The following is a 25375-nucleotide window of genomic DNA, read 5'->3' on the forward strand; positions in this document are numbered from 1 at the left end:
TTGAGGAGTAAAACAGAAATTAGAAGAAAACATGGTTGGACCCTAAACATATACACGTTTGTCCACCCTTCAAGTATTTTTAAAGTACCTACCAGATGTTCTATCAAAGTTCATGTGCTAGGAAATCAGCTGTGGTCAAAACAAATCTTTGCCATGAAAAACCTTATATTCTAAAGCAACAGTCAGCAAACTTCTTCTGTAAAGGGCAGATAGTAAACAGCCTAAGCTTTGCAGGCCATATCGTCTCTGTTACAACTACTCAACTCTGCTCTTGCAGTGAAAGCAGCCACAGACAATATGTAAACAAATGAGAGTGCCTGTATTCTAATTAGACCTTTAACCACAAGTACAGGCAGCAGGAAGAATGATCTTACAGGGTCTTCAGGATATTGTAAGGCCTAGACTTTTCTTATGAGTGAAATGTGAGGTCACTTGGGTCTTTGAGGAAAAGACTAACATTATTACACTTAACAAGCACCATTATTAAAAAGGATCATTTCAGAGTCTGTGTAGAGAATAATCAGTGATGGTGTAGGGAGGCAAGAAAATGGGAAAGGTAAAAGCAGAAAGCAGTCTGAAGTTATTCCAAGAAAATAAGATATGAATTTGTCTTACACCCCAATGGTAGCAGCATTTGCTAAATGCTTCTACTTCCAACTAAATTATTTTTGGCAAATTAGTGGCTTTTAATTTCAAACTCAGGAATTCCTGTAGTATGGAAAGGCAAGTTATTCAAGATGTTTGAGCTGAGTATAATATGTTTCTTCTCAAAGTCACAAATTAAGCTCATATCCTAGTAGCCAATGCTCAGCCCATAACCCAAGAAAAGCATTTTTGGCCTCAACACCACTGAAATGAGCAAAACCCACTCCAACAGTACCTGATAGGGACTGCTCAGTTTCCAAAAGCTTAATGCAAAAAAATAAATCATGGTTTGTAAGTGTTGCTGCCACATGGACTTTTAGAACTCTGGAATGAATAAAATGGTTCCACATCACTTAACCAATGATCTGTTTATATTCGTTTTTGCCAACTTACGAACAATGCTATTTCTTTCATATGCTAAACTCTAAGTTGTAGGTTCCAAATGACAATTTTGGTGTTTTGCTTTCTGAAGCACCTACTTAGGAGAATTTTTTTTTTTTTTTTGGCCTGGAATTCACAACATATTTAATATTCATCATCTTTACCAAGCAACTCAATCAAGATCTGAATAGCAATGTCTTCATCATAAACAACAATGATTTTTCTAAGAGGTTACATAGGTAAGGGAAAGAAACCCATCTCATAATATACAGCACCAGTGTGCCACAGAGATAGCTGAAAAAGGAACACTCTAGAGGGGGAGATCCTGCAAAGGTTTGGATATCTCTTCAGAGTGCTCCAAACTTGGATGAATTTTTGTTATAAATCACCTTGATTAATGGAACACATTTGCTACAGTGGTTCTGTAATAACTATACAATTCTACTTGCTTGAAAAGCCCAGCTTAGAAAAACTGGTGGAGGCAGGGAAGCCTTCAAAAAAATCAGTGGCGGGGGCGTCTGGGTGGCTCAGTCGGTTAAGCATCTGGCTTCAGCTCTGGTCATGATCTCACAGTCTGTGAGTTCGAGCCCCGCGATGGGCTCTGTGCTGACCGCTCGGAGCCTGGAGCCTGCTTCGGATCCTGTGTCTCACACTTGCACTCTGTCTCTCAAAAATAAATAACCATTAAAAAAAAAAAAAAAGATTTAAAAAAGAAAAAATAAGTGGCTTCTCTTTCAGGACCAATATTGCCCCTGATCAAAAATAGTCCCCTTTCTTTTTTTAAAAAAATATTGAAGGGGCGCCTGGGTGGCGCAGTCGGTTAAGCGTCCGACTTCAGCCAGGTCACGATCTCGCGGTCCGTGCGTTCGAGCCCCGCGTCAGGCTCTGGGCTGATGGCTCAGAGCCTGGAGCCTGTTTCCGATTCTGTGTCTCCCTCTCTCTCTGCCCCTCCCCTGTTCATGCTCTGTCTCTCTCTGTCCCAAAAATAAATAAACGTTGGAAAAAAATTTTAAAAAAATATTGAAGACAAATACATTTAAGGGAAGTACAATTTGATGAGATAAGAGTATAATAATAATCAGTAGAAGATATTTTGGGAGAAGTAGTAGTAGCATGGTAAGGAGTACAATTTTGGATGCAGCCAGGGGATGTGTTTGAATTCCAACTGTCTCTCACTGTTTGAAACTGGGCAATCTATTTAACCTCCCTGTTGTCCAGTTTTCTCATCTGTCAAATACTACTACTACCTATCTTATTGGGTTGCTGTTTGGTTGATTAAATAAATTAAGCCTTGTAAAGAGTTTCAACAGTATCTGGTACCGAGTAAATACATAGTAAGTGTTAGCTAATAGTACTACAATTATGTCTGTCACTTATAAATGTCAAACCAAAGTGAACAAAATATACCTAGAACAATATGGCAGCGTCCTCTAATTTATCGATTCATAGACAATAAAAATTCGATGAATGTATTTCCTTATACAGAATATTCAAAAAATTTACATCTTACAGTGCTCTGATTATTTGCTCAGATTACTTAGCAAAGATCTAATCCCCTGATGTTCTTCCTCTAATAACTCTTAAGAAGAAAACACCAACAATTGTATGATGTTTAAGTACACAGAGAGTAGACGCCATCATGTATATGTTTTTTTCTTCTGTCTACTGGCAAAATTATTTCTGGTCTCAAGTATATGCTTGTTGCTAAAACAACTTAAAGGTGACTAGAATGTTTATGAAATGGTAACACTCATATGAAGATGAAACATTAAGCAAAATTCTGACATTTTTAAATGAAGTATAAAAGGATACCAAGTCCATGATGAAGGTCATAGAAAAAAATAGGTTATCTGATAATACACTATCATCTTCAACATTATTATCACTATCAGCTAACAATTACTAGTATGTTTAGCATTGTGGTAATAAACATCAAAAACATTTGCACTGCTGAATCATAGTGCATTATGGGTGGTACATAAATAATAGATTTAATAATCTACTGATCAAACTTACAAGGCAATCAAAGGCTATTATAGTTAAAAATAAATACACAATGACCAAGACAATTTAACTCTGAATTATTTTTTTTATATTGGGAATGAAGATAGTTAACAGTAAAGTTAGTCAACAGCTGTAACAGCTACATCAATAATTTGAGGGTGACACAGAGTATTTTTAAGAAAGTAAAAAAGTAAGTTATAACACTAAAGTAAGAAAAGCACATGTTCAGTAAAGAAAAGACCACCCTCCCCTGCCATAAGCTCTGTCACAGCAGCTGGGTGATTGGTGAGAGGAGCTAACATTACACCTGCTCCTCACTCTTCCATTCTGCTGCTCTTGCTCTCTTTTTCTAACTGGATAATCAAGTTGATTAGACTAAGGCATATACAATTTCTATTCTAAAAATTTAAATCGGATTTAAAAAGACTAAACTACAGACTTTGATTTTACCAGATTTGCCACTAACAAGTCAGTGGAAAAATTTTCTAAGCCAGGATCCTAGATGCGATTTAGCTGGCATTTCTCCTTTGTCTTCTCCAATCGATGACAATTCTTGTCTTTCATGACTTTGACATTTATATATAAAATATATATATATTTTAAACGTCTATTTATTTATTTTTGAGGGAGAGAGACAGAGCATGAGCAGGGGAGGGGCAGAGAGAAAGGGAGACACAGAATCTGAAGCAGGCTCCAGGCTCTGAGCTGTCAGCATAGAGCCCAACGCGGGCTTCAACCCACGAACCATGAGATCATGACCTGAGCCAAAGTCAGATGCTTAACCGACTGAGCCACCCAGGTGTCCCATGACTTTGACATTTTTTAAGAGTATTAGTCAGTTATGTTGCAAAATGACACTCAGGGTTTGTCTGATGCTTTCTCATGATTAGACAGAGGTTACACTTTCTTCTGCAAAAATACTACAAAAGTGATGTGCCCTTCTCAGTGCTTCACTTCAGGAACTACATTATGTTGATATGTCCTTTTATTGGTGAAGTTAACCTTGATCACTCAATTAAGTGGTGCCTTCCAGTTTCCCCTCTACGAGCTACTATTTGTCCCTTTGTAATAAATGTCTTGAAGGAGATACTTTGAGACTATGCAAATAAGTTATTTTTCTCAAACTTTTGCCCAATATTTTAACATTCATTGGTGAATCATGCCTGCAACAATTATTATTGAGGTATTTATGTAGGGCTTTAAAGGGAACTAAAATATATAAAATATAATGGCCAAGTTGTTCTTAATACATATATTTTTTAAAATGTTTGCTTATTTTTGAGAGAGAGTGCAAGTGGGGGAGGGGCAGAGAGAGAGGGGTACAGAGGAACCGGAGGGGGCTCTTTGCTGACAGCAGAGAGCCCAATGCAGGGCTTGAACCCACGAACCATGAGATCATGATCTGAGCCAAAGTCAGATGTTCAACCAACTGAGCCACCCAGGCATCCCTTGATACAAACATTTTTAAATTCTACTGAATGCAGCATTTTAACTTATATTCAAAATATGAAAAAAAAAGTTATTTTCTTTTGTCAGTGTGTTCAGTTAATGCGAATCAATGAATAACATAATTAAAATGTTACTTACATAACTATGGCTTTTAAAGAAATCTGACGGACTATTGGTGAGGATTTTGTCTCCTTCCAAACCAATTACTCTTTTACAAATGTTTGATTTTGGATCACTTGGGCTTTTTGCAATCACAATGTCACCTCTGAGGGGAAAAAAAGTCAAAGAAAGGTCAGTGTTATTTATTAAGCATAAATACATGGACGGACCCTTACAACTTAAAGCCAACACTGTTTATCCTCTCACATACTGACCCTCTCATACATTTACCAGCTTTGTGATTGTTTTATGGGTCAGAATACAACAAGAGTAGTGGAAGCTATTAGAAGATTTTTAAATTTCTGGTAATTCCGTAAGAATTACCTTCTTGCACTGTACCTACTATATATTACTTCCATATCCAAATTTTTAGAACCAAAACTATGTAAAAGCAATTCCATGTAAGTATCACCAAATTAACTACGTTAATTTTACTGCCCAGCCGGTAGTATTGACTCTAGAGCACATAAAAATATAGAAATAGCAGAAATATTTCCCTAGAGCTCAAAGAACTGAGGAATTACAATAAATATAAACAACCCAGATAATTTACAGTATAGTCAGACTTATTTTTGAGGGATAATATCAGAAGATACAACCAAATAAAATGCTAAAAGCTGCCCAAACACATACTACAAAAAATAAATTGGAGTACCAAACATATATAACCAATATGGGTATGATTACTTATCAAAGGCACGATTCATGGAAGAAATAACAATATATATGTGTTAGAAAAATAAGAAAGATCTTTAAAAGTGGAAATGAAGGAGACAAAATGGAGGAAGGAGACAAAATAAGGCTAACACACCCCAACCAAACAGAACACAATTCTCTTTCTGCAAAAAATTAGTAGTAAGTGAATTCTGTTGACTAACTCACATATTTGAAAGGATTTAATATATTTACTTATTGTTTGTACACAGTTGCGGAAATAATTTGATGTTAGTTATAATAAAAGGTGCATATATCAAAATAGCAAAAGCTATAAAAATAAAGGGAAGATGATAGTCAAATCAGAAACCTAGTTATTGTTATATACATAAGTATTAATATGAGTTCTAAACTTTTTGGTAGCCAAGTCAAAAATGAAATTCTGATTAATTACACTGGAATCATTAGCTAACAAAAATAAAGTTTAGTTTGGGAGGTAAGACAAAATTGTCTTAAATAACCAAATCAAAGAGGAATGAATATACAGGAAGGATTCTTATGTAAGGTTATAAAAGACGCCTTCTTCATCAGAAATTTTACAGTAATAGTATTCACTGGAACAATAATTTCTTGGAGTTGAAAGCTATTAAAATACTAAATTCTAGAGGCGCCTGGATGGCTCCATCAGTCAAGCATCCAACTCCTGATTTCAGCTCAGGTCATAATCCCAGGGTCACAAGATTGAGCCTTGCGTCAGGACCCACGCTGAGTATGGAGCCTGCTTAAGATTCTTTATCTCTCCCTCTGCCCCTCTCCCCACCCTTGTACTGTCTCTCTCTCAAAAAAGAAATAAAAATAAAACATTAAATTCTATAATTTGCAGGTAATATAAGGCTGCCCTTTCTCTGAAATGGGAAAAACTAGTCTCTTTTCAACCAACTGGAACCATACCAATGGAACTTTCAGATGAGTAAGTTTGCAAAGATTGTAACATACTAAACAAAGTTGATTTTGGCTAGCTTTGGGGAAACAAAATGTTTTCTGTGGATGTTTTATTCAGTTTACGTTTTAAAAAAATAATAAATATGACCCTTAAATTCTGTACTTGAATGGCAACATAAAAATCATAATTCAGTCAAGGTGTTTTTACAGAAACCAATATTAATGCAGATTATACTTTTGGTGGTCTAACTATAGAGCTTACAAAATAATTTTTCCTTGGATTCTCAACTCTTTCAAATAGGGATTTACAGGAACTTAATAGGAGTAAGGTTTAAATTTTCCTTTCATATTTATAGTTATAAACATCCTGATTAACCTACTAAATTGTAAGCTTTTGAAAAAGACCAATATTTTATTCATCTTAACATTCTCTATAATATACTGCATATGTTATAAGTTAGGTGCTCATTAACTATTTGGTGAAAGAATAAATAGTAATAAGAGACTGTGATTATTATAAGTATGAGTGTTCTGTGCATTTAACTGAAAAGAGATTCATGTGCTTTAAATTCTAGTTATGCAGACTTTTATTTTGCCTAAACGGATGGCTATTCTAGCTTTAGAAACAGGCAGCTAGCTGAAGGATCTCTTGCCAAGTGTCCAAGATTCCCCTAAAATCTCAGAGTTCTGTGCTGTAGGTAAAAGGAATACTCAGGAGAGTAATATTTTTAAAGTTGAAGTTACCAACCAACTCCCTTGGTTGTAAAAGTTATTTGGTATATCTCATATAAACGCCAGATTTTGAGCTGCCCTTTAACCTAATGGGCCTCTTGAATGAATAGAATACAAAATGAAACCTCCAAAGAATCTTAATTAACTTACTGAATGTAGTTATTTGTATTACCCATCTGAATGCAAAGAGTATCTATTAAAAAAAAGATAATATTGAGCTATTCATTCAAAATCTATTTAGCCAACAAGTTCAGCTTCTTGTTAAAGATGCTCAAGGACTAGGAGAGTAAAATCATCTCATTAGCATGGAAAACAGCAGTTTATCTTCATGCTACAGTGATGCTAGGTCTCTAATTAATCCAAAGACTATATGAAGTGCTTTGGATGTAAGGTAAAAAGGAAAGAAAGCTAGAACACAACCCCTGCAAGTCTTATTTTATAACCCCATATCTATCAATTTGGTATCTTAAAGTTGTTATGAGTAAAAGATGTGAAGGAGAATTTAACCTAGACACCATAGTAGAGTATAGAGCTTGACCAAGAGATAACTTCAAGTTCTGTACAGAATCTAAGATGGTAAAAGATCAGTAAATGTAAAGAATACTTTTACACTTATTCTTGATGATTTTTCAGTAATGTGAAACAGACTATAGAAAAGGCCAATAATGAAAGAGGAGTGCTTAAACCTTCTTATGCCATAAGCTAAATAACAACTCAAATGAGTCAAATTTGTAGTTTGTGGAGAAGAAAAGCTAGTATTTATTTTTTAATAATTGTGAAAAACTAATGAACCCAAAATTTTAGGGAATCAGAGAAGTGCCCTTTAGAAAATACATTAAATTACTGGGGGCACCTGGGTAGCTCAGTCAGTTGAGCGTCCAACTTTGGGTCAGGTCATGATCTCATGGTTCATGAGTTCAAGCCCCGTGTTGGCCTCTGTGCTGACAGCTCAGAGCCTGGAGCCTGCTTTACATTCTGTGTTTCCCTATCTCTCTCTGCCCCTCCCCACTTGCGCGCTCTCTCTCTCTCTCTCTCTCAAAAATAAAAATTAAAAAGAAAAACGAAAATACATTAAATTACTAATACTTGACATTCATTCAGAAGGAATAATACGTAGTTAAGCAGAATAAACAGTGTCATAGGACTGGAAACACCACTCAGAATAGGGTTTTTAAAAATTTAGTGGGAAACAGTATTTGTCAAGGAGTTTTTCAACCTAATTAACCAGGAGACTCATACTAGATGAGATTCCTGGTTCCCAGGTATATACAGTGCTATAGTCGAAGAATCATCAAGTGCTCATCATAAGCTATGAAGAATAAAACAGTCATCAAAAGAAATTCAGGATTATTTCAAATATTTAAAAAGCAATCATTGGTTTGTATATGTAATGTAGTTCCTAAGTCCCTAGGTTCTTAACTCAAAACACTGTAGGGCCCTCTCTGCCCCCAAAAAAGTAAAGTGGGCTTGACTGTACATTATAAAATGGGCTGCTATTCTATTTTAGCCACTAATGCAAGGAACAGTGACCCAGAAGACTGCATGTTTACAGAAACTATTAAATTTCTCAAACTGAGAGAAAATATTTGAATCAAAATTTTAACTAGATGGTCATTAATTTGGTTATTTACAGAAGAGTTTTTAAAAATAAAGTTAAGAAACTGCAGAAAAGACACAATGTGAATGCATGTTTTCACCATAACTTTAATGTATCTATGACAGAAATTTACCTTTGGATACCATAGAAATGTCGACTAAGATTTTCTGCAAAGACAACATCTGAATTTTGGATTGTAGGCTCCATTGATGGTCCAGAACACTGAAAAGAGAGGTAATTTTTTTAATTTGAATGGAAACCCTTTTTTATATAACATAAATCATCTGAGCAGGCTTATAAGAAAGAAATTCAAACAAATGTTCTTCAAGCTTGGCTGATGATTCATAAGTTGGCACCTGCCAGGTAAGTTCAACTCTACAGAGTGGCCACCAAGTCTGGAAACACAGGTAAGTATATTAAAAATGGCTGAGTGAGAAAACATTATAATACGTGAATAACATATGTTTCCAAATTTTGACCATCCTGTATAATGTAAGCTCCATGAGGTCAGAGACCTTATCACTCACATTCCTAAGCTATATAATCAACACCAAAAACATGCTTTGGCATAAAGCTGATAGTCAATAAATATTTGTTGAATAAATGATTTGCTTTCTTGCTATTATCAAATACCCAGTGCCTATGATGGTAATTTATTAAGTAGTATCATACTATTCTCAAAACGTTCATGCCTTGAGTTCTCTTCTAAGAGAATAGCTTACTCATTTGATGAGGCTGCAGTTTGTATTTTCTACTGAAAAATAGTGGCATAATGAGATGCACTTTAAAGATGGTCTATTAGTATGAGTTAAAACAATAATCTTCATGTATACCTGAGAACGGTAATAAATGATCACTGCCACTTAAAATATCTAAATACACCAGTCTCCATTGACTTCACTTATGCGTAGATGAAACTTTTTACTCTAAACTTCTTACCGAGGCAGAAATAACAAAGAACAAAATGAAAGTTTATATATGCTACCTCTGTAGCCCACTGGAAGTACCAATGTAAATTAAAAAAATCAAAGAGGGGACTTCTAGTTAAATATGTTTATTTGCATTTCTCCAACTAAACTTGAGGTTGCAGGACTGTGAATCTGTTAAAACAACATACCACCAACAAAACCCACTCACTGGGTTTTGTAGATTCCAAAGTACTACTTGTAGATTCCAAATCTACTTATTAACTATGGAACTTGGAGCAAGTTACTTAAGCTTACTGAGCCTCAGTTTTTTCTTATGTATGATGGATTTCTATCTAATAAGTATCTCACAGAGTAGAAAAGATTAAATGAGTTAGTAAATATAAAACCTCAAACATCACTGGAACACAATAAGTAGCATTCAATAAATGATAAAAACTATTATTATTAGATTATTAGTAGGGCCCCTCTCAGAAACAGAATACAGAACCTTATTTGAAGTAATGTTACTTAATTTTATATTAGTGCCAATTCCAACATTCTCTTACAACCCCAAATTTAGAAAGATTTTATGCTTTAATAGTCCCATTTTATTAAGTAACTTCCATTAAATAACTTCCATTAAAATAAAGAAAAAACACATTTTCCTTCATTAAAAAAGTATATATTTAAAATTATTATTTTCTTGTAGGTAAAAACTTACCATGACAACACCACCAACATATTCAAAAGCACAATGAGCTATACAGCCATACTGGATAGTATAGCCAACAAGTCGAAAGGTTTTTCCCAGAACACCACGAAGCATAGTTCTATGCAGACTCTGCCACCATTGGCCTGATGGTAAATTTCAAAAAGTTTCATGATCAATACTATTTACAAACACTTAAGAAATAGTTCTATTGTAAAATATTTACAATCAGTCAGAATGTAGTAAATACCTAATACAGTTTGGTGCAGAAAAGCAAGAGCTTATTTTCATTTGTCCTAATGCTATTTTATTTATTTATTTATTTTTTTTATTATAATTTTTTTTTTCCTTCAACGTTTATTTATTTTTGGGACAGAGAGAGAGCGTGAACGGGGGAGGGGCAGAGAGAGAGGGAGACACAGAATCGGAAACAGGCTCCAGGCTCTGAGCCATCAGCCCAGAGCCTGACGCGGGGCTCGAACTCACGGACCGCGAGATCGTGACCTGGCTGAAGTCAGACGCTTAACCGACTGCGCCACCCAGGCGCCCCAATCCTAATGCTATTTTAAATGACAAATTATGACACTTAATATTTTTATTTCTGAACAGAGATTATATTCAAATAATATCACTGGTTTATATATGAACTAGATAACTAGTAGACTCTAAATTTGTCTCCTTTCATGCTTTGTTTCTTTTCTTGGTGTTAAGATAGATACCTAAGAAAAAATATTAACTCTTTCAAAGTACTAATAACAGTTTCCATACTGTTACCTGCTACACTGTATCAGTTCTTGCCTAACAGGATATAAAAGAGAAAGCACTAGAATAGGTATATGGAAATACAAGTATCACACCGATATTTTCATTAACTTGTGTGATCTTCAATGACTTATTTAACCACTCTGGGCCTGGAAATAATAATAACTCATAGGACAGTTCTGAGAATTGAATTCAATAACATGCCAAAGTGCTTTGTAAATTATAAAGTTATATTCAGTTGTCAGCTATTAATTACTGATACAATGATCACATGAATACTATGAAACAACATAAAGACCATATATTTTTTTAAGCTACAAAAAAAATTTTTTTAATGTTTATTTTTGAGAGAAAGAGAGAGAGAGAGACAGCGTGCGAGCAAGGGAGAGGCAGAGAGAGAGGGAGACACAGAATCTGAAGCAAACACCAGGCTCTGAGTTTTCAGCACAGAGCCCGACACAAGGCTCAGACTCACAAACCATGAGATCATGACCTGAGCTGAAATCAGACCCAACTGAATGAGCCACCAAGGCATCCCAAAGCTACAAAAATTTAAAAATATTATCCATCTAAAATATTCTTAGTATCTTTCCCTTCCTTTCTATTTACCTATTACAACTATTTCTTAACTAATGGCCTATGGTTTAGGCCTAGGCTACAATCATTGTTCTCAGATTAAATTTACTAAAACACATCAATAATATGTAAGTAACATTTGCTCAATACTTACTACATGTCAGACTTTACAAATTAACCTCTGTAGATATTATTATCATCATCACTTTATAGATAAAAAAAGGGAGCCTAAGTGTAGAGAACTTATATACTCAACATCACAAAGATGGAAAATGATAGAGTTAAGAACTTAATTATGTTACACTGACTCCTGTATTACTCTCCTGCTCCCATAACATCAATGGCTCTCTATCAGATGAAATACAGATTACTTAGACTCATTTCCAGGATCCATGACAGATGGCTCCCACCCTGTCCTCAGTTTCTAACCTGATCTTCCCTGATACTCCTACATGACCTGACTACTCAATTATACTGGTCTGTTCTTCAAGGAAACTTTGCCAGTAAACACTTATTTATGCCAACACCCATGCCTGGAGTATTCTTCATGATATCCATCACCTATCTAATGTGCAACTCTTCTCCAAATGCTCTCAACAGGCAAGATTTTCTTTCTCTTCAGGGTTCCCATGGGCCTTTTTATACACACACACACACACACACACACACACACACACACCACTGAGAGCACTATTTCTAAAGTTGATCTGTTTGAATTTGTATCCTGGTTCTACCATATTTTAGTTGTGTGACCTCCATGAGGTTATTATGCCTCTATAAAGCAGAGTTAATATCAATACCTGTCTAAGAGAGTTAGTGATTACACATGATCAGACACGTAGTCTGTAGCAGAGTATTTCAATAAATGCTAGTATGCTAGTTACTGTATTATTCACTTGGCAATCTACTCTATATACTCTATAACCTCCTAACATTAGTTGTATTTTCAAGTTTCTTATCTTTAAATAAGATAATAGAATTTTATAGCCTACAGCGTAGGGCTGTATCTTTTATTAGCGTTATATTACTTACTAGTGTTCATCCACCTATTAAACATTTACCATGCCTCCTCCTCTAAGAAGTTTTCCTTGGCACCATCCCAAGAAATGTAACTCATGCTTTGTGTCACTCCCCTTCCTTAGGTATACACTGATTATAATGCTTACCACACTATACTGTTTATATCTTTCCCCTTATTATAGTACATTTGTTTATGTCTGCGGGTAGTGACTGTGTATTGTTCACCTTTGAATCCTCAGGTCCTACCAAAGAGGACAGTAAACAGAAGACTTATCTGAGGAAATTAATGAATGAATTTTGAATCCGATCTCCTCTACCATCCACATCTTCATCATTATAGAATAGTTAACAATGTTCAAAATGATTATCAGAAGACCACTGAGATTTTTGGTTAATGGAGAGACATGCAAATGCCATATTCACTGAAGAAAGAAATTGTCGGTAACATATTAAAAAGTCTTCTCATTAAATCATTGAGGTAATGTGAAAAATAACTCTTCCCATCAGGAAAAATAAGGAATCTGGCTTACAGTTATAACTGATGCACTTTAAAAAATAGCCATTTCTAGAGTTCAAAAAATAAAAAGTGCTATTTAAAGATAAAAACACTCTATGACTGAAGCTCTATTAATTCAAACAGACTATGAAGAGGAAAAATGAAATACTAATAGAATACATTTTGTCTATAAAATTAATTAGGTTGTCTGAGCACTACTTTGCTCCAAATATAAGATTAGGGAAAAGTGGGATAAGTCCTGTAGCTTAGCTCTGAAAATTTGATTTATGATAAAAAATCCTAAAAGTAGTGAAGTGTATATTACATTTTAAAATGAAAATAAAAATGGGCCTACCTGATATTAGAAAGGGGATGTATTATTAAACAAGAGGAAACATACAGCACTTACCAAAAAGCTATTGGTAATACAGGTGAAAGATGAAATTAGAGGGTAAATCACTTAGCAATCTACCAAAATTTAAATCATTTGGATTATGCAATAGAATCCACTTGGTTAAAAAACATACGCAAAAGTACTGAGACGCTGTAACTATACAGTGGTTCTGATTCACTGAGAAGGCTTGTTATTAACTCACATTCAGAAGTAATTGGGGCCATAAAGGCTTTTTTATGACTCGGACAATGCCCAACTCCAAATACAATGTTTGTAATGGAACTGTCTCATAAAATAATAAAATTAATAGATGAGAGTGATCCAAAGAAAGAAGTTAACAGACCCTGTTTCTTCCCTATAGGTATTAGCAACAGAATGGAGTCTGAAGTGTCTAAAATTACTTTGGATATTAGTCTATTAAGGGGAAAAAGAGCTATGAAGCTATTTCGAGAGAAATCTGAGGATAAAAGACTATGTGGCCTTGTATTTTAAAAGTGCACTGAAAAGCACTGTTGAGGAATATTGAAATTGAGAATAAGAGCTGATGGATTTTTTAAAGAGTAATCTCAGAGCAGAAAGTAGCATTCATAAAAAACACAAATAAGCCACACACTGCTAGCACTCAGTAGCCTTTCGAGCAAAAAGGGTTAAGACAGAGGTTCCAAATCTCTGCTTTACATATTTATTTCAAAGGTCTATGTATCTATAAGTGAATACATGCTCTGGATAACTTTTGCTTGTCCCTTCAGATTTACTCTCCACCCTTTTCCATGTGCCCTTGGAAAACTGACCTATATAAACTACATCAAGGCACTCCTGTACCCAGTAACTGAACTCCAGTAGGAAGTCAAAGGAAGGAAGAGTTATGTCTTTTCTTGCCTCCTTACCTGTGGACTCTTCTCAGCCTGGCTATGTTTGGACCAAAGGTCGCTGAATCTCCAAAGGCAGTCTGCTATACAGTAATCTCTCTCCTAGGTTCCTATGACCCTTCCTTTACCTAGTCCCTTCGAGCTTAGGAATGAAAACAGATTGACTGATGGCTGGTTCCTGTGCTATCCATGGTGATTCTCCCATACCCTGCACACACCTCTGTAATTAGTGTCTGTAAATAAACCTTCCTTACATTATCCAACTTTGAGTGTGTCAGCTGTTTTCCATAGGTGTCCTGGTGATACAATATACCTACCATTTGCTAAAATAACAACTCAGGTGGGGGGATGGGCTAAAAGGGTGATGGGCATTAAAGAGGGCACTTGTTGGGATGAGCACCGGGTGTTATATGTAAGTGATGAATCACTAAATTCTACTCCTGAAACCAGTATTATCCTATATGTTGACTAACTTCGATTTAAATTAAAAGAAGAATGTTAGCTTCCAAAAAAATAAATAAAAATATTTAAAAAAAAACAACTCATCATGTAGAAGTTTACAATATTTGATGTTAATGAAGGAATTCTCATAAACAGGCATTTGTAAAACACTGCTGATGGGTATGCAAAATAGACAACCCCTAAAAAGAGGAATGTGGCTATCCTAATGGCATATACATTTTACTCTCTGACCATCCCACTTTCAAGAATTATCCAGCTCCAAGATTCAAACACCATGTGCACAAGATTCTTTATATTAGCATTATTGAAATAGCAAAAGCAGAAACAAACCAAATACACATCCATAGAAAACAGTTAACTGAATTACAGAACACCACACAAAGGAATTCTATACACCCATGGTGGGGGGGGGGGGGAAGGGGGAGAGTTCTGTGAGCTAATAATAAATGATTTCTAGGATAAACCGCTTTTTAAAAAAAGCAAGGTACAAAAAAGTAAATAGAACAATTTATCATTTCTGGAAAAAGGGAAAATAATTTTTTATCAAAGAGAAAGAAAATAATGAAAATGGTAACATTTATAAATGGAGTAGGTGAGAACAGTGTGAAAGGGATAAGGGTGAGTATACCTCTGTATACAGTTCTGAGGCAAATGCTTCATTTACATTGTTAAAAAAATAGAAGCAAAAAAAAAAATGAAAAAAGGGAATTGTAAAATTGAAAACAACAAGAAAAATAAGCCTGTCTGTATACTCAAAATGCTAACACTACCAAACAGAAAAACTAAGGTAAAAAAAAAATTTGCAAATGAAATCTTAAACTCTTAGTAGGTCTGTTGTTGTTGTTTCTTTTATGTGTATTTCAGATAATACAAATGAGCAAACATTAAATTATTGGAAGCAAGATTCTCAATGTTAGAGAGAAAGAAGCAAGAAATATGGAATAAAGGGTTAGGAAGGTGTTGGCGGTATCAAAGCAAAATTTTTAAATTTATTTATCCTCAGAGAGAGAGCACGTGTGAGTAGGGGAAGGGGTAGAGAGAAGGAGAGAGAGAATTCCAAGCAGGCTCCTCACTGCCAGCTCAACATAGGGCTCGAACACACAAACCATGAGATCATGACCTAAGCCAAAATCAATGATACGTAACCAAATGAGCAATCCTCATGTCCCAAAACAAACTTATTTAAATAAAGAAATGTGTGTGTGTGTGTGTCTGTGTGTGTGTGTGTGTGTGTGTGTGTGTGTTTGTGTGTGTGGTCTGTCTGCCTGCCTATATTAAATATCATCCTAGCTCGGAACACTGAAAAGACCACTAGAAAGAAGCAACGACACTGTAGTAGTAATGAGCACACTTAGCATGCAGATTTTTGGTCTCCAAATCATTCCCCAGTAGGAGAAACAGTTTAGGGCAGAATAATCTTGTGCCAGAAAGCAAGCATGTGCTCAAAGACAAATGGAGGCATAGGAACCACTTTAAAGGGTCTCTCACTGGCCAAATTTGGGATTTAAAAAAAAAAAAGTTAACACAGATAGATGATACATTAGATTTAAAATGAAATCTATTGAGTACATACTAATTTTTTTTTAAATAGATGTATGTGTTGGAGATAAGAAAAGCTCTTTATCAAAAAATAGCAGCTAATAAATATAGAGGGAATTAATAGAACTACCACCAATATAATAATTGATTCAGGCAAGGGTCATTAATAGATGCTAAAAATTACTGGGTGAAAGGTTGTTGGTAAACAGGATATATGCAAAGCATTCAAGTAAATAATTTATTATTCATAAAATACCTTTACACAAAGAGATCTGGTAGACATCTTAACTGAGCAAATTTAGCTGCATAAATAAAAGTACAAACTGATATTATGTAGCTTCCTGACACGATGCAAAGACAAGTACATCATCATGAGTGCACTTTTCTTGCCAAAAATGTGTAACCTAAATCTACTTATGAATAATCAGACATATCCATTCCATACATCCATTGTGGTCATTGTACAAGACAACAACTTGACCAATTAAAAAAATAGAAGTTTAATAAGAGAAAAAAAAAATAAGAAGACTACCATTTAAGTTACAATAAGGACATGATAATCAAATACTGTATGAAATCCTTAACTGGACCCTGGAATATAAGAAAGAAAAAAAAGCAATAAAAAATATTATGGGGATAACAGGAAATTTGAACATGGTTTGTAAATCAAATATATCATTGTTTCAATATTAAATTTCTTTTTTTAATTTTTAAAGTTTATTTATTTTCAGATAGACAAGAGAACACAGCAGGTTAGGGACAGAGAGAAGGGAGACAAACAATCCCAAGCAGGCTCAGTTCTGTCAGTGCAGACAGAGCCTGAGTCGGGGCTCAAACTCACGAACCACGAGATCCTGACCTGAGCCAAAATCAAGAGTGGGACACGCCACCCAGGTGCCCTCAGTGTCAAATTTCTTAACAATATCATGACTATGCAGGAGAATGATCTTGTTTGTAGGAGAGAAACACTGATTTAGACATGTTATGTGTATAACTTTCATATCGTTTACTTCTACTACTGAAACAGAGAAGATAAATACAGAGAAGTTTATACACAGACACACATATACACACATATTTACATATGCACACATACATGTATATGTATATATACAGAGGAACAGAGAAAACTAATGTAGCAAAATGTTCATTGTAAATCCAGATGGAGTGTAAATGAATGTGCACAGCACTATTTTTTTCTCCCAATTTTATTACAGAATATAACTTTTTGAAAAAGCACTTGGGGGAAAAGGATATCCTCACAGTCATTCAATCATTCAACAAATATTTACTGAGCTTCTACGATATGCCAGATACTGCAAGCAGCCCTGGAAATACAATAGTGAACATGATGCCTGTCCTTGTATAGCTTATAGTTTATGGGATTGATGTCACAAACATACAGAGTAAAGAAATAAACACATAAATATATTAAATAATTTCCAAAAGAGAAACTAGGGTAAAGTGATAAAGACTGATGGGTGGGGCATATATTCTTTAGGATGAATTAGGAAAGATTTTTCCAAGGAAATACCACTAAAGTTGGGTTCTGAACAATAAGAAAATAACAATAATGGAAAGGACAGGAAGAATTTTATGGGCAGAAAAAATAGCATGCATGTGCTTTAAAAAAATAAAAGAAGGCTAGAGCACTAGGTGGAGGACATAAAATGAGAATAAAGAGATAGGCAAGATTATTTACAGTCTTCCAGAATTTGGGATTTTATTCTAAGACTAATGGGAAGCCACTGAAGGATCTTAATTAAACAGAAGAATAACATAATTTGATTTTCAATTTAATATCACTCATTGTGATGTAGAGGAAGAACTGCAATGAGGGCAGAAATAAAAATGCTGGCAGGGCAGTTAGGCTGGACCAACTACAGTGGTGGCAGTGGAAATGGAGAGAAAGGAATGGACTGGAGAAATTTAAGAGGCAAAATAAATGGCAAGGAAAAAGGAAGAATCAGGATGACCCTCAAGTTTCTGGACTGAGTAACTGGGTAAATGGAGGTCTATCCACAGGGTTTCATTCATACCATATTTGGAACAGAAAACAGAGTCCAGTTTTGGCCATGTTAAATTTGATATATTCATAATATATTCAAGGGGGTGTGTATGAGATGAGCCCTGGAGTTCAAAGCAAGTTTCACACATGAGAAGTCTTGGAAAAATAAGCCCTATCACAGTGAGGATTGCATTCTACTACAAACAAGAGAAAACCAGAATAATAGAAACTTTATAAAGGAAGGGATTTATTTTCTAACAAGATTAGCTACTACATCCAAGTTATAAGCAGAAAAAAATTATTAAGAGTTTACTCCTTACTAATTTGTTGTCTTTTTATCCAGGAAAATAAACCACATTCATTCCATCTACATCTAACTAGCCAAGACTATGTAACTAAAGGGTGTTAGGAGAAAACTGCCATTTTCTTTAAGTGTTGTAGCACTATTTTACCTTTAAAAATCATCTGAGTATTATCTGAAAAAAATTAAAACTTTTAAAAAAGTATGAAAGGGAGATGTGGAAAAGGAGACAACAAAAATAGTCAACTCTTTTAAACATTTTGGCTATGCAGGCAAGCTAGACAGTAGAGCAGGGTTTTTCATCTACTAACACGTGGGGCCAGACAGGTCCTTGCTGTGGGCGGCTATCTTAGGCATTGTAGGATTTTAGCAGCATTTCTGGCCTCTAGATACCAGTAATATCCCCTTCCCCAGTTGTGACAAACTAAAATGTTTCTAGACATTGCCAAATGTTCCCTGGGGTGCGAAACCACCCTCAGCTGAAAGCCACTGCAGCAGAGTAAGAGAAAGAATGTGGCATTGAGCAGGTTTTTTAAAACATAAAGAAACATAGTGGCATGCTTGACAGCCAATGGTAAGAATCCCACAGGGAAAGAGGCTAATGATGAGGTGCAAGTACTAATGAGAGAGGGGAAAAGGGAGAGAGGAAAAATAGATGATTGAATATTGAAGAAAGGAGGCAAGAGGAGGACTTCAATGCCAGTTTTGACAGAATGGTTTATACCACATTAACCTTCTTGGGGAAAACAATAAAACAGTTATAAAATCTGAATAAAATATACAAAATAGCTGTTTCGATGCATTAGGCAGCAGTCTAGGCAAGATGTGAGGGGCTAGGATCTATGAATGAATGGAAGAACATAAGGCAAGCTCCACATTCACCTGGCCTTTTCTCTGAGAGTGGTAGCCAATTCGCAGCACAGGAAAATAAGAGTTTTAGCAGAAAGTAGCAGTCTCACTTAGCCAAGAAAGTAGATGGCACATAAGGGTCAAGCTACAAACAGGAAGGAACCACAAGGCTCCGCTAAACTGCCACTGAGCAGAGTGTGAGTTCCAGAATACCAGCAGAAAGCAGTAAATAAAAGGCTAGAAACCTAAGCAAAGCTGTCAGCCACCACAGAAAATCACACCATGTGAGGGAGACAGGGGCTGGACTTGAAGACCCTCCAAGGTTGGCCATGTTAGTTAGGACTACAGTAAGGTTACCACTGGGTGTGAGGGCAAACTGAAATAGATCAGCCTTAACAAAGAATACAACCAACCCAAGACAGGATTAAAGTAACTTATTCATACACTATCTACCTGCAGAGGAAAAACAAAAGTAAAAGGTTTAATTTTCATAGAGCACAACATTATTTAGAACTCCTATAATATTTTTTTTTATAACCTCGGAGTAGAAGGCCTTCTTTAAAAAAATTGATTATATAATACATATACCATTAAATTCACTAAGGTACAAAATTCAGTGGTTTTAGTTTATCCACAGGGTTTTGGTTGTTTTTTGTTTTGTTTTGTTTTTCCTTTTTTTCCCCCAAGCCTACTCAGCACTGTCAGCACACAACCTGATGTAGGGCTCGAACTCACACCGTGAGATCATGACCTGAGCCTAAATCAAGAGTCATATGCTTAACTTAATGAGCACCCAGGCACCCCATCCACAAGGTTTTTAGTGTATCCAAAGGGTTTTAGTATATCCATCACCATTACCTAATTCCAGAATATTTTCATCTTCTCAAGACAACAAACAAAACCCCAAACCAAAACCCTATACCCATTAGCAGTCACTCTCCATTCCTTCCCCGCTTCCTTCCAGCTCCTGGCAACCATGTGTCTATGGATTTGCTTATTCTAGACATGGAATCATACAATAAGTGGAATTTTTTTATTGGCTTCTTTTACCTGGCATAATGTTTCCAAGGTTCATAAATGTTGTAGCATGCATTAGCACATTATTCCTTTTTATGGCTGTCAATATTTCAATGCACAGATACAACATTTTTGTTTATCCTTTATCAGTTGATGGACATCTGGGTTGTTTTCACTTTTTAGTTATTATAAAGAATGTGCTATTGTGTACAGGTTTTGTGGGGTTTTCAATTCTCTTGGATATATATCTAGGAGTAGAATTGATGAGTTACATGAAAATGATGTTTAACTTTTTGAGGAACTGTCAAACCATTTTCCAAAGTGGCTGTACCATTTTATATTTTCACATACACAGCAATATATAAGGGTTCCAAATTCCCTACATTCTTGCCAATGCCACTTGTTACTGTCTATGTCTTCACTAGAGCCACCCTAGTGAGAGTAAAGAAATATTTCATTGTGACTTTGGCATTTTCTAATAACCAATGAACAGCTTTTTCATGTGCTTAATGGATATTTACATATCTTCTTTGGGGAAATGTCTATTCAATCCCCTGACAGTTTTTAAAATTGGGTTATTATAATTTTTAATTTAGTTCAATAATTATAAACATGCTAGAAAATAGGACCAAGTGACTGCATTCAATCAAAGCAGGTTATAAAATAGAACAAAATAACTGAAAGCCAACAGAAAAAAATACACAACAGAAAAAACAGGTGACTCAGATATTAACATTAACATGAAAATAACTATGATTAACATTCAAAACAATGGGGGAAAGAAGGTGAAGTTGAGCAGAGAATAAAATCTATTAAAAATCAAATGAGGAGAGCCTGGATGGCTCAGTCAGTTAAGTATCTGACTCTTGATTTTGGCTCAGGTCATGATCTCAGGGTTGGTTCGTGAGATCAAGACTCACATTGTACTCTGTGCGGACAGTGAGGAGGCTGCTTGGGATTCTTTCTCTCCCTCTCTCTCTCTGCTCCCTCACTTAAGTACACATGCACACACACACTCTCTCTCAAAATAAATAAAAACATTTTTTTTAATCAAATGAAAATTCTACACAACACAAAACCACAGAATAAAATAAATAAAATTTAAAGCTCATTACGTTTATTAGCAGATTAGACTCAACCTAACAGAAGACAAATGAACTAGAAAGCAGGTTGGGATAAAGTAATCAGACTGAAGCACAGCGAGGAAAACAGGTGGACAATACAGGAAACAAATATAGTCAGAGATCTAAAGGAAAAGAAAATAGGACAGAAGAAATATTTTGAAGAAACACTGGTAGAGAGCTTTCCAAAACTGATAAAGGACATTAACTCACAAATTTAAGGAATTTAGTAAACGCTACACAATATAAATACAAAAGAAACAAACAAAACGCATAGAGGCCCAGTACGGTAAAATTACTGAAATTAAGGCAATGAGAAGGCAAAACTGTGAAGACAGTAAAAAGATTAGTTGTTTCCAGGAATTGGGAGGAGGGATGAATAGGCAGATAACAGAGGATTTAGCGCTATGAAAATTCTATAGTATTGTAATGATGGATACAAGTCATTATACATTTGCCCAAGCCCACAGAAGTAACATTAAGAATAAGACCAAGAAGGGGCGCCTGGGTGGCGCAGTCGGTTAAACGTCCGACTTCAGCCAGGTCACGATCTCACGGTCCGCGAGTTCGAGCCCCGCGACAGGCTCTGGGCTGATGGCTCGAGCCTGGAGCCTGTTTCCGATTCTGTGTCTCCCTCTCTCTCTGCCCCTCCCCCGTTCATGCTCTGTCTCTCTCTGTCCCAAAAATAAATAAACGAAAAAAATTAAAAAAAAAAAAAAGAATAAGACCAAGAATAAACTGTACTGTACCCCATGAACTTTAAATGATCATGATGTGTCAATGTAGGTTCATCAACTGTAACAGATATACTCTGGAGGGGGATGTTGGTAATGGGCATGTCCTATGCATGTGTTGGGGCAGGTAGTACACGGGAAATCTCTGTACCTTCCCCTCAATTTTGCTGTAAACCCTAAACTGCTCTAAAAAAACTACTCTGAAAAAAAAAAGACAATGAGAAAACTTTGAAAGTGGTCAGAATTACAGACTACCTTATTTTCAAATGAAGAATTTTGTCTGTTCAACAGAATGGAATGGAATGGCTAACTTTTTATGAGAAAAATGGAAACCAGAAAAAAATGCAATATCATCTTTAAAGTGCTGAAATTACCAATCTGTAAATCTAGAATCAGTGAAAAATCCCTTAAAATCTGGAGAAAACTAAAAAACACTTTCAGAAAGCAAATTTTGAGAAATTTTTTTGCTAGTGGATCTGTAATAAAATACATACTAAAGGAGTAGTTCAGGCAAAAACAAAATGAAACAGGCAAAAGCAAGATGGTACAAAGAAAACTCAAGAGTACGTTTGGATAAAGATAATGAAAACATTTAAACAACAACAACAATGTTTTTAGGGCTGTAAGACAATTTGAAGTATTCCTTTCATAAGTAATAGCACAAAAAGCAGAAGGGACTTAAATGAAGTTAAAATAAGTTTTTGCACAGTTCTGAAAGTGTGACAGTGGTATCTGAGTTAATAAAAAGCCAAAAATTCACGTTATATAATATAAAGAATAAAAATATTTATAAAATTTTTTCTTAAAAAGGGATTATATAACTAATAAGTTAATATAAGAAAAAAAGATTTGAGTGAGGAAAAATACTTTGATTCCAAAAGAAGACAAGACAGGAGAAATAAAACAGAGGACAAAAACACAAAACTAATAGAAAGATGGTAGACTTACTTCAAAAATATTGTCCATTAAATCTCAAAGAATTTGCCAATTAAAAGATGAAGATTGTCAGATTAGATTTAAAAAAAAAAACACATTTCCTAGTCACAAACTTTAAATATTACGCCACAGAAATTATGAAAGTGAAAGAAATTCCATTCAGAGTCACCATTTATTTATATCAATTTGAAAACAAACAGGCTTTAAGGTGGTACTACAGACAAAAAGAAATAGTTCACAAGAATAAAAGTATTTTAAGAATTCAAAAGATCAAAAATCATGCAAAGTATATTTTCTGAAATATTTAACAGGAGAGTTAAATTAGAAATCAATAACAAAAACATCATTGAGCATTTGCAAATGTTTGGAACTTAAAGAACATACATCTTTAAAAATTCCCATTTTTTACTGAACAATAAGAAAAATATGACACATACAAACTTGTGGGGGCTATCTATAGCAGTAAGAAGAAAACTTATGGCTTTTAACAAATAAGATAAAAAAGGATGAAAAATAATGACCTAAGCTTTTATCTGAAAAAGACTGAAAAAGAGGCACAGATTAAAACCAAAAAACATGAAGAAAAAATAACACAAATCAATGATAAAAAGCAAACATGCAATAGCAAAATTCAATGAAAGCAAAAGCTGGTTGTTTAACAAAATTAGTTAAAACTGATAAACCCCAGCAAATCTGATTAAGGAAAAAAACAGGGTGAGAGAGAACCCAAATTACCAGTATAAGGATTAAAAAAGTCAACAAAAGAGATCTGACAAACATAAAGACCATAAAAGGACATTATAAAAAACTTTAGCCTAAAAATTCTAACATTTAAATTAAGTTAAATTTAAGTTTAATTGATACAATTTATCAAGACTGAAGAGAAGAAATTAAAAACCTGGAGTGCCTGGGTGGCTCAAGAGGTTAAGCCTCGGATTCTTGATTTCAACTCAGGTCATGACCTCATGGCTCATAAGTCCCAGCCTGCATAGGGATCTGCACTGACAGCTCGGAGCCAACTTGGGTTTCTGTCTCCCAGCCTGCCCCTCCCCCACTTGCTCTCTCTCTTTCTCTCAAAAAAAAAAAAAAAAAAATATGGATACTCCTATCAGATATACAAGAAATTTAATCTGTATTTAAAAATACTGCCACAGGGGCGCCTGGGTGGCGCAGTCGGTTAAGCGTCCGACTTCAGCCAGGTCACGATCTCGCGGTCCGTGAGTTCGAGCCCCGCGTCAGGCTCTGGGCTGATGGCTCAGAGCCTGGAGCCTGTTTCCGATTCTGTGTCTCCCTCTCTCTCTGCCCCTCCCCTGTTCATGCTCTGTCTCTCTCTGTCCCAAAAATAAATAAACGTTGGAAAAATAAAATAAAATAAAAATAAAAATAAAAATAAAAATACTGCCACAAAGAAAAATCCAGGCCCAGATGGTTTCACTGTTATCAGTGAATATTCTTCCAAGCATTTAAGAAATAACATCAACCATAAACTCTGTCAGTAAATAGAAAATGAAGGAATACTTCCCATCTGGTTTTATGCAGTCAGTATAACCTGGATACCAAAACTTGACAAGAGCATAACAGGAAAGGAAAATTACAAAACAATTGTCTCATCGACATAGATAACAAAAAATTCTAAACAAAACTTACCAAATTGAATACAATGGTATATAAAAAAGAGCATGAGCAAATGGAGTATATTACAAGAATAGAAAGTTGGCAAAATATTTTAAAATTAACTGTGCATATTAATAGGATTTTTAAAAAATCACATGACCACCCACACTGCTGCAGTAAAAGCATCTGATAACATTCAACACTTCTTTTGATAAACTAGGAGTAAAAAGGAACTTCTTTTAACCTACAAGAATTATCTACAAAAACAAACAAACAACAATAACAAAATCTTAGGACTTACATCATATTAATGGTAAACCAATGACATGACAATTCACTAAAATAGAAATAAAAACTGGAGGTGCTCCTGGGCAACTCAGTTGGTTGAGCGTCAGACTCTTGGTTTCAGCTCAGGTCATGACTTCATGGTTCCTGGTTTCGAGCCCTACATCAGGCTCTATGCTGATGGCGTGGAGCCAGCTTGGGATTCTGTCTCC

At 35.2% G+C, this 25375-nt stretch overlaps 1 protein-coding gene across 5 annotated transcripts in view; it reads right to left on the reverse strand.

The window, feature by feature from the left end:
- The window catches only part of IMMP1L (inner mitochondrial membrane peptidase subunit 1), an 83793-nt gene that overhangs the window by 16689 nt on the left and 41729 nt on the right, over nt 1-25375 (reverse strand). For 4 of the 5 annotated variants that reach the window (XM_030331866.1, XM_030331867.1, XM_030331870.1 and 1 more), the window contains 3 exons: nt 10193-10326; nt 8697-8785; nt 4618-4744 (listed from right to left, as the gene is read on the reverse strand). In XM_030331866.1, coding sequence (XP_030187726.1) covers nt 4618-4744; nt 8697-8785; nt 10193-10297 — 321 coding nt within the window. In that variant the 5' untranslated portion in view covers nt 10298-10326. Of the gene's footprint in view, nt 1-4617; nt 4745-8696; nt 8786-10192; nt 10327-25179; nt 25229-25375 lie in introns of those variants that run through there. The other variant, XM_030331872.1, reaches the window with a different exon arrangement.

This window comes from Lynx canadensis, chromosome D1 (genome assembly GCF_007474595.2).
Source record: "Lynx canadensis isolate LIC74 chromosome D1, mLynCan4.pri.v2, whole genome shotgun sequence".
Lineage (NCBI taxonomy): Eukaryota > Metazoa > Chordata > Mammalia > Carnivora > Felidae > Lynx > Lynx canadensis.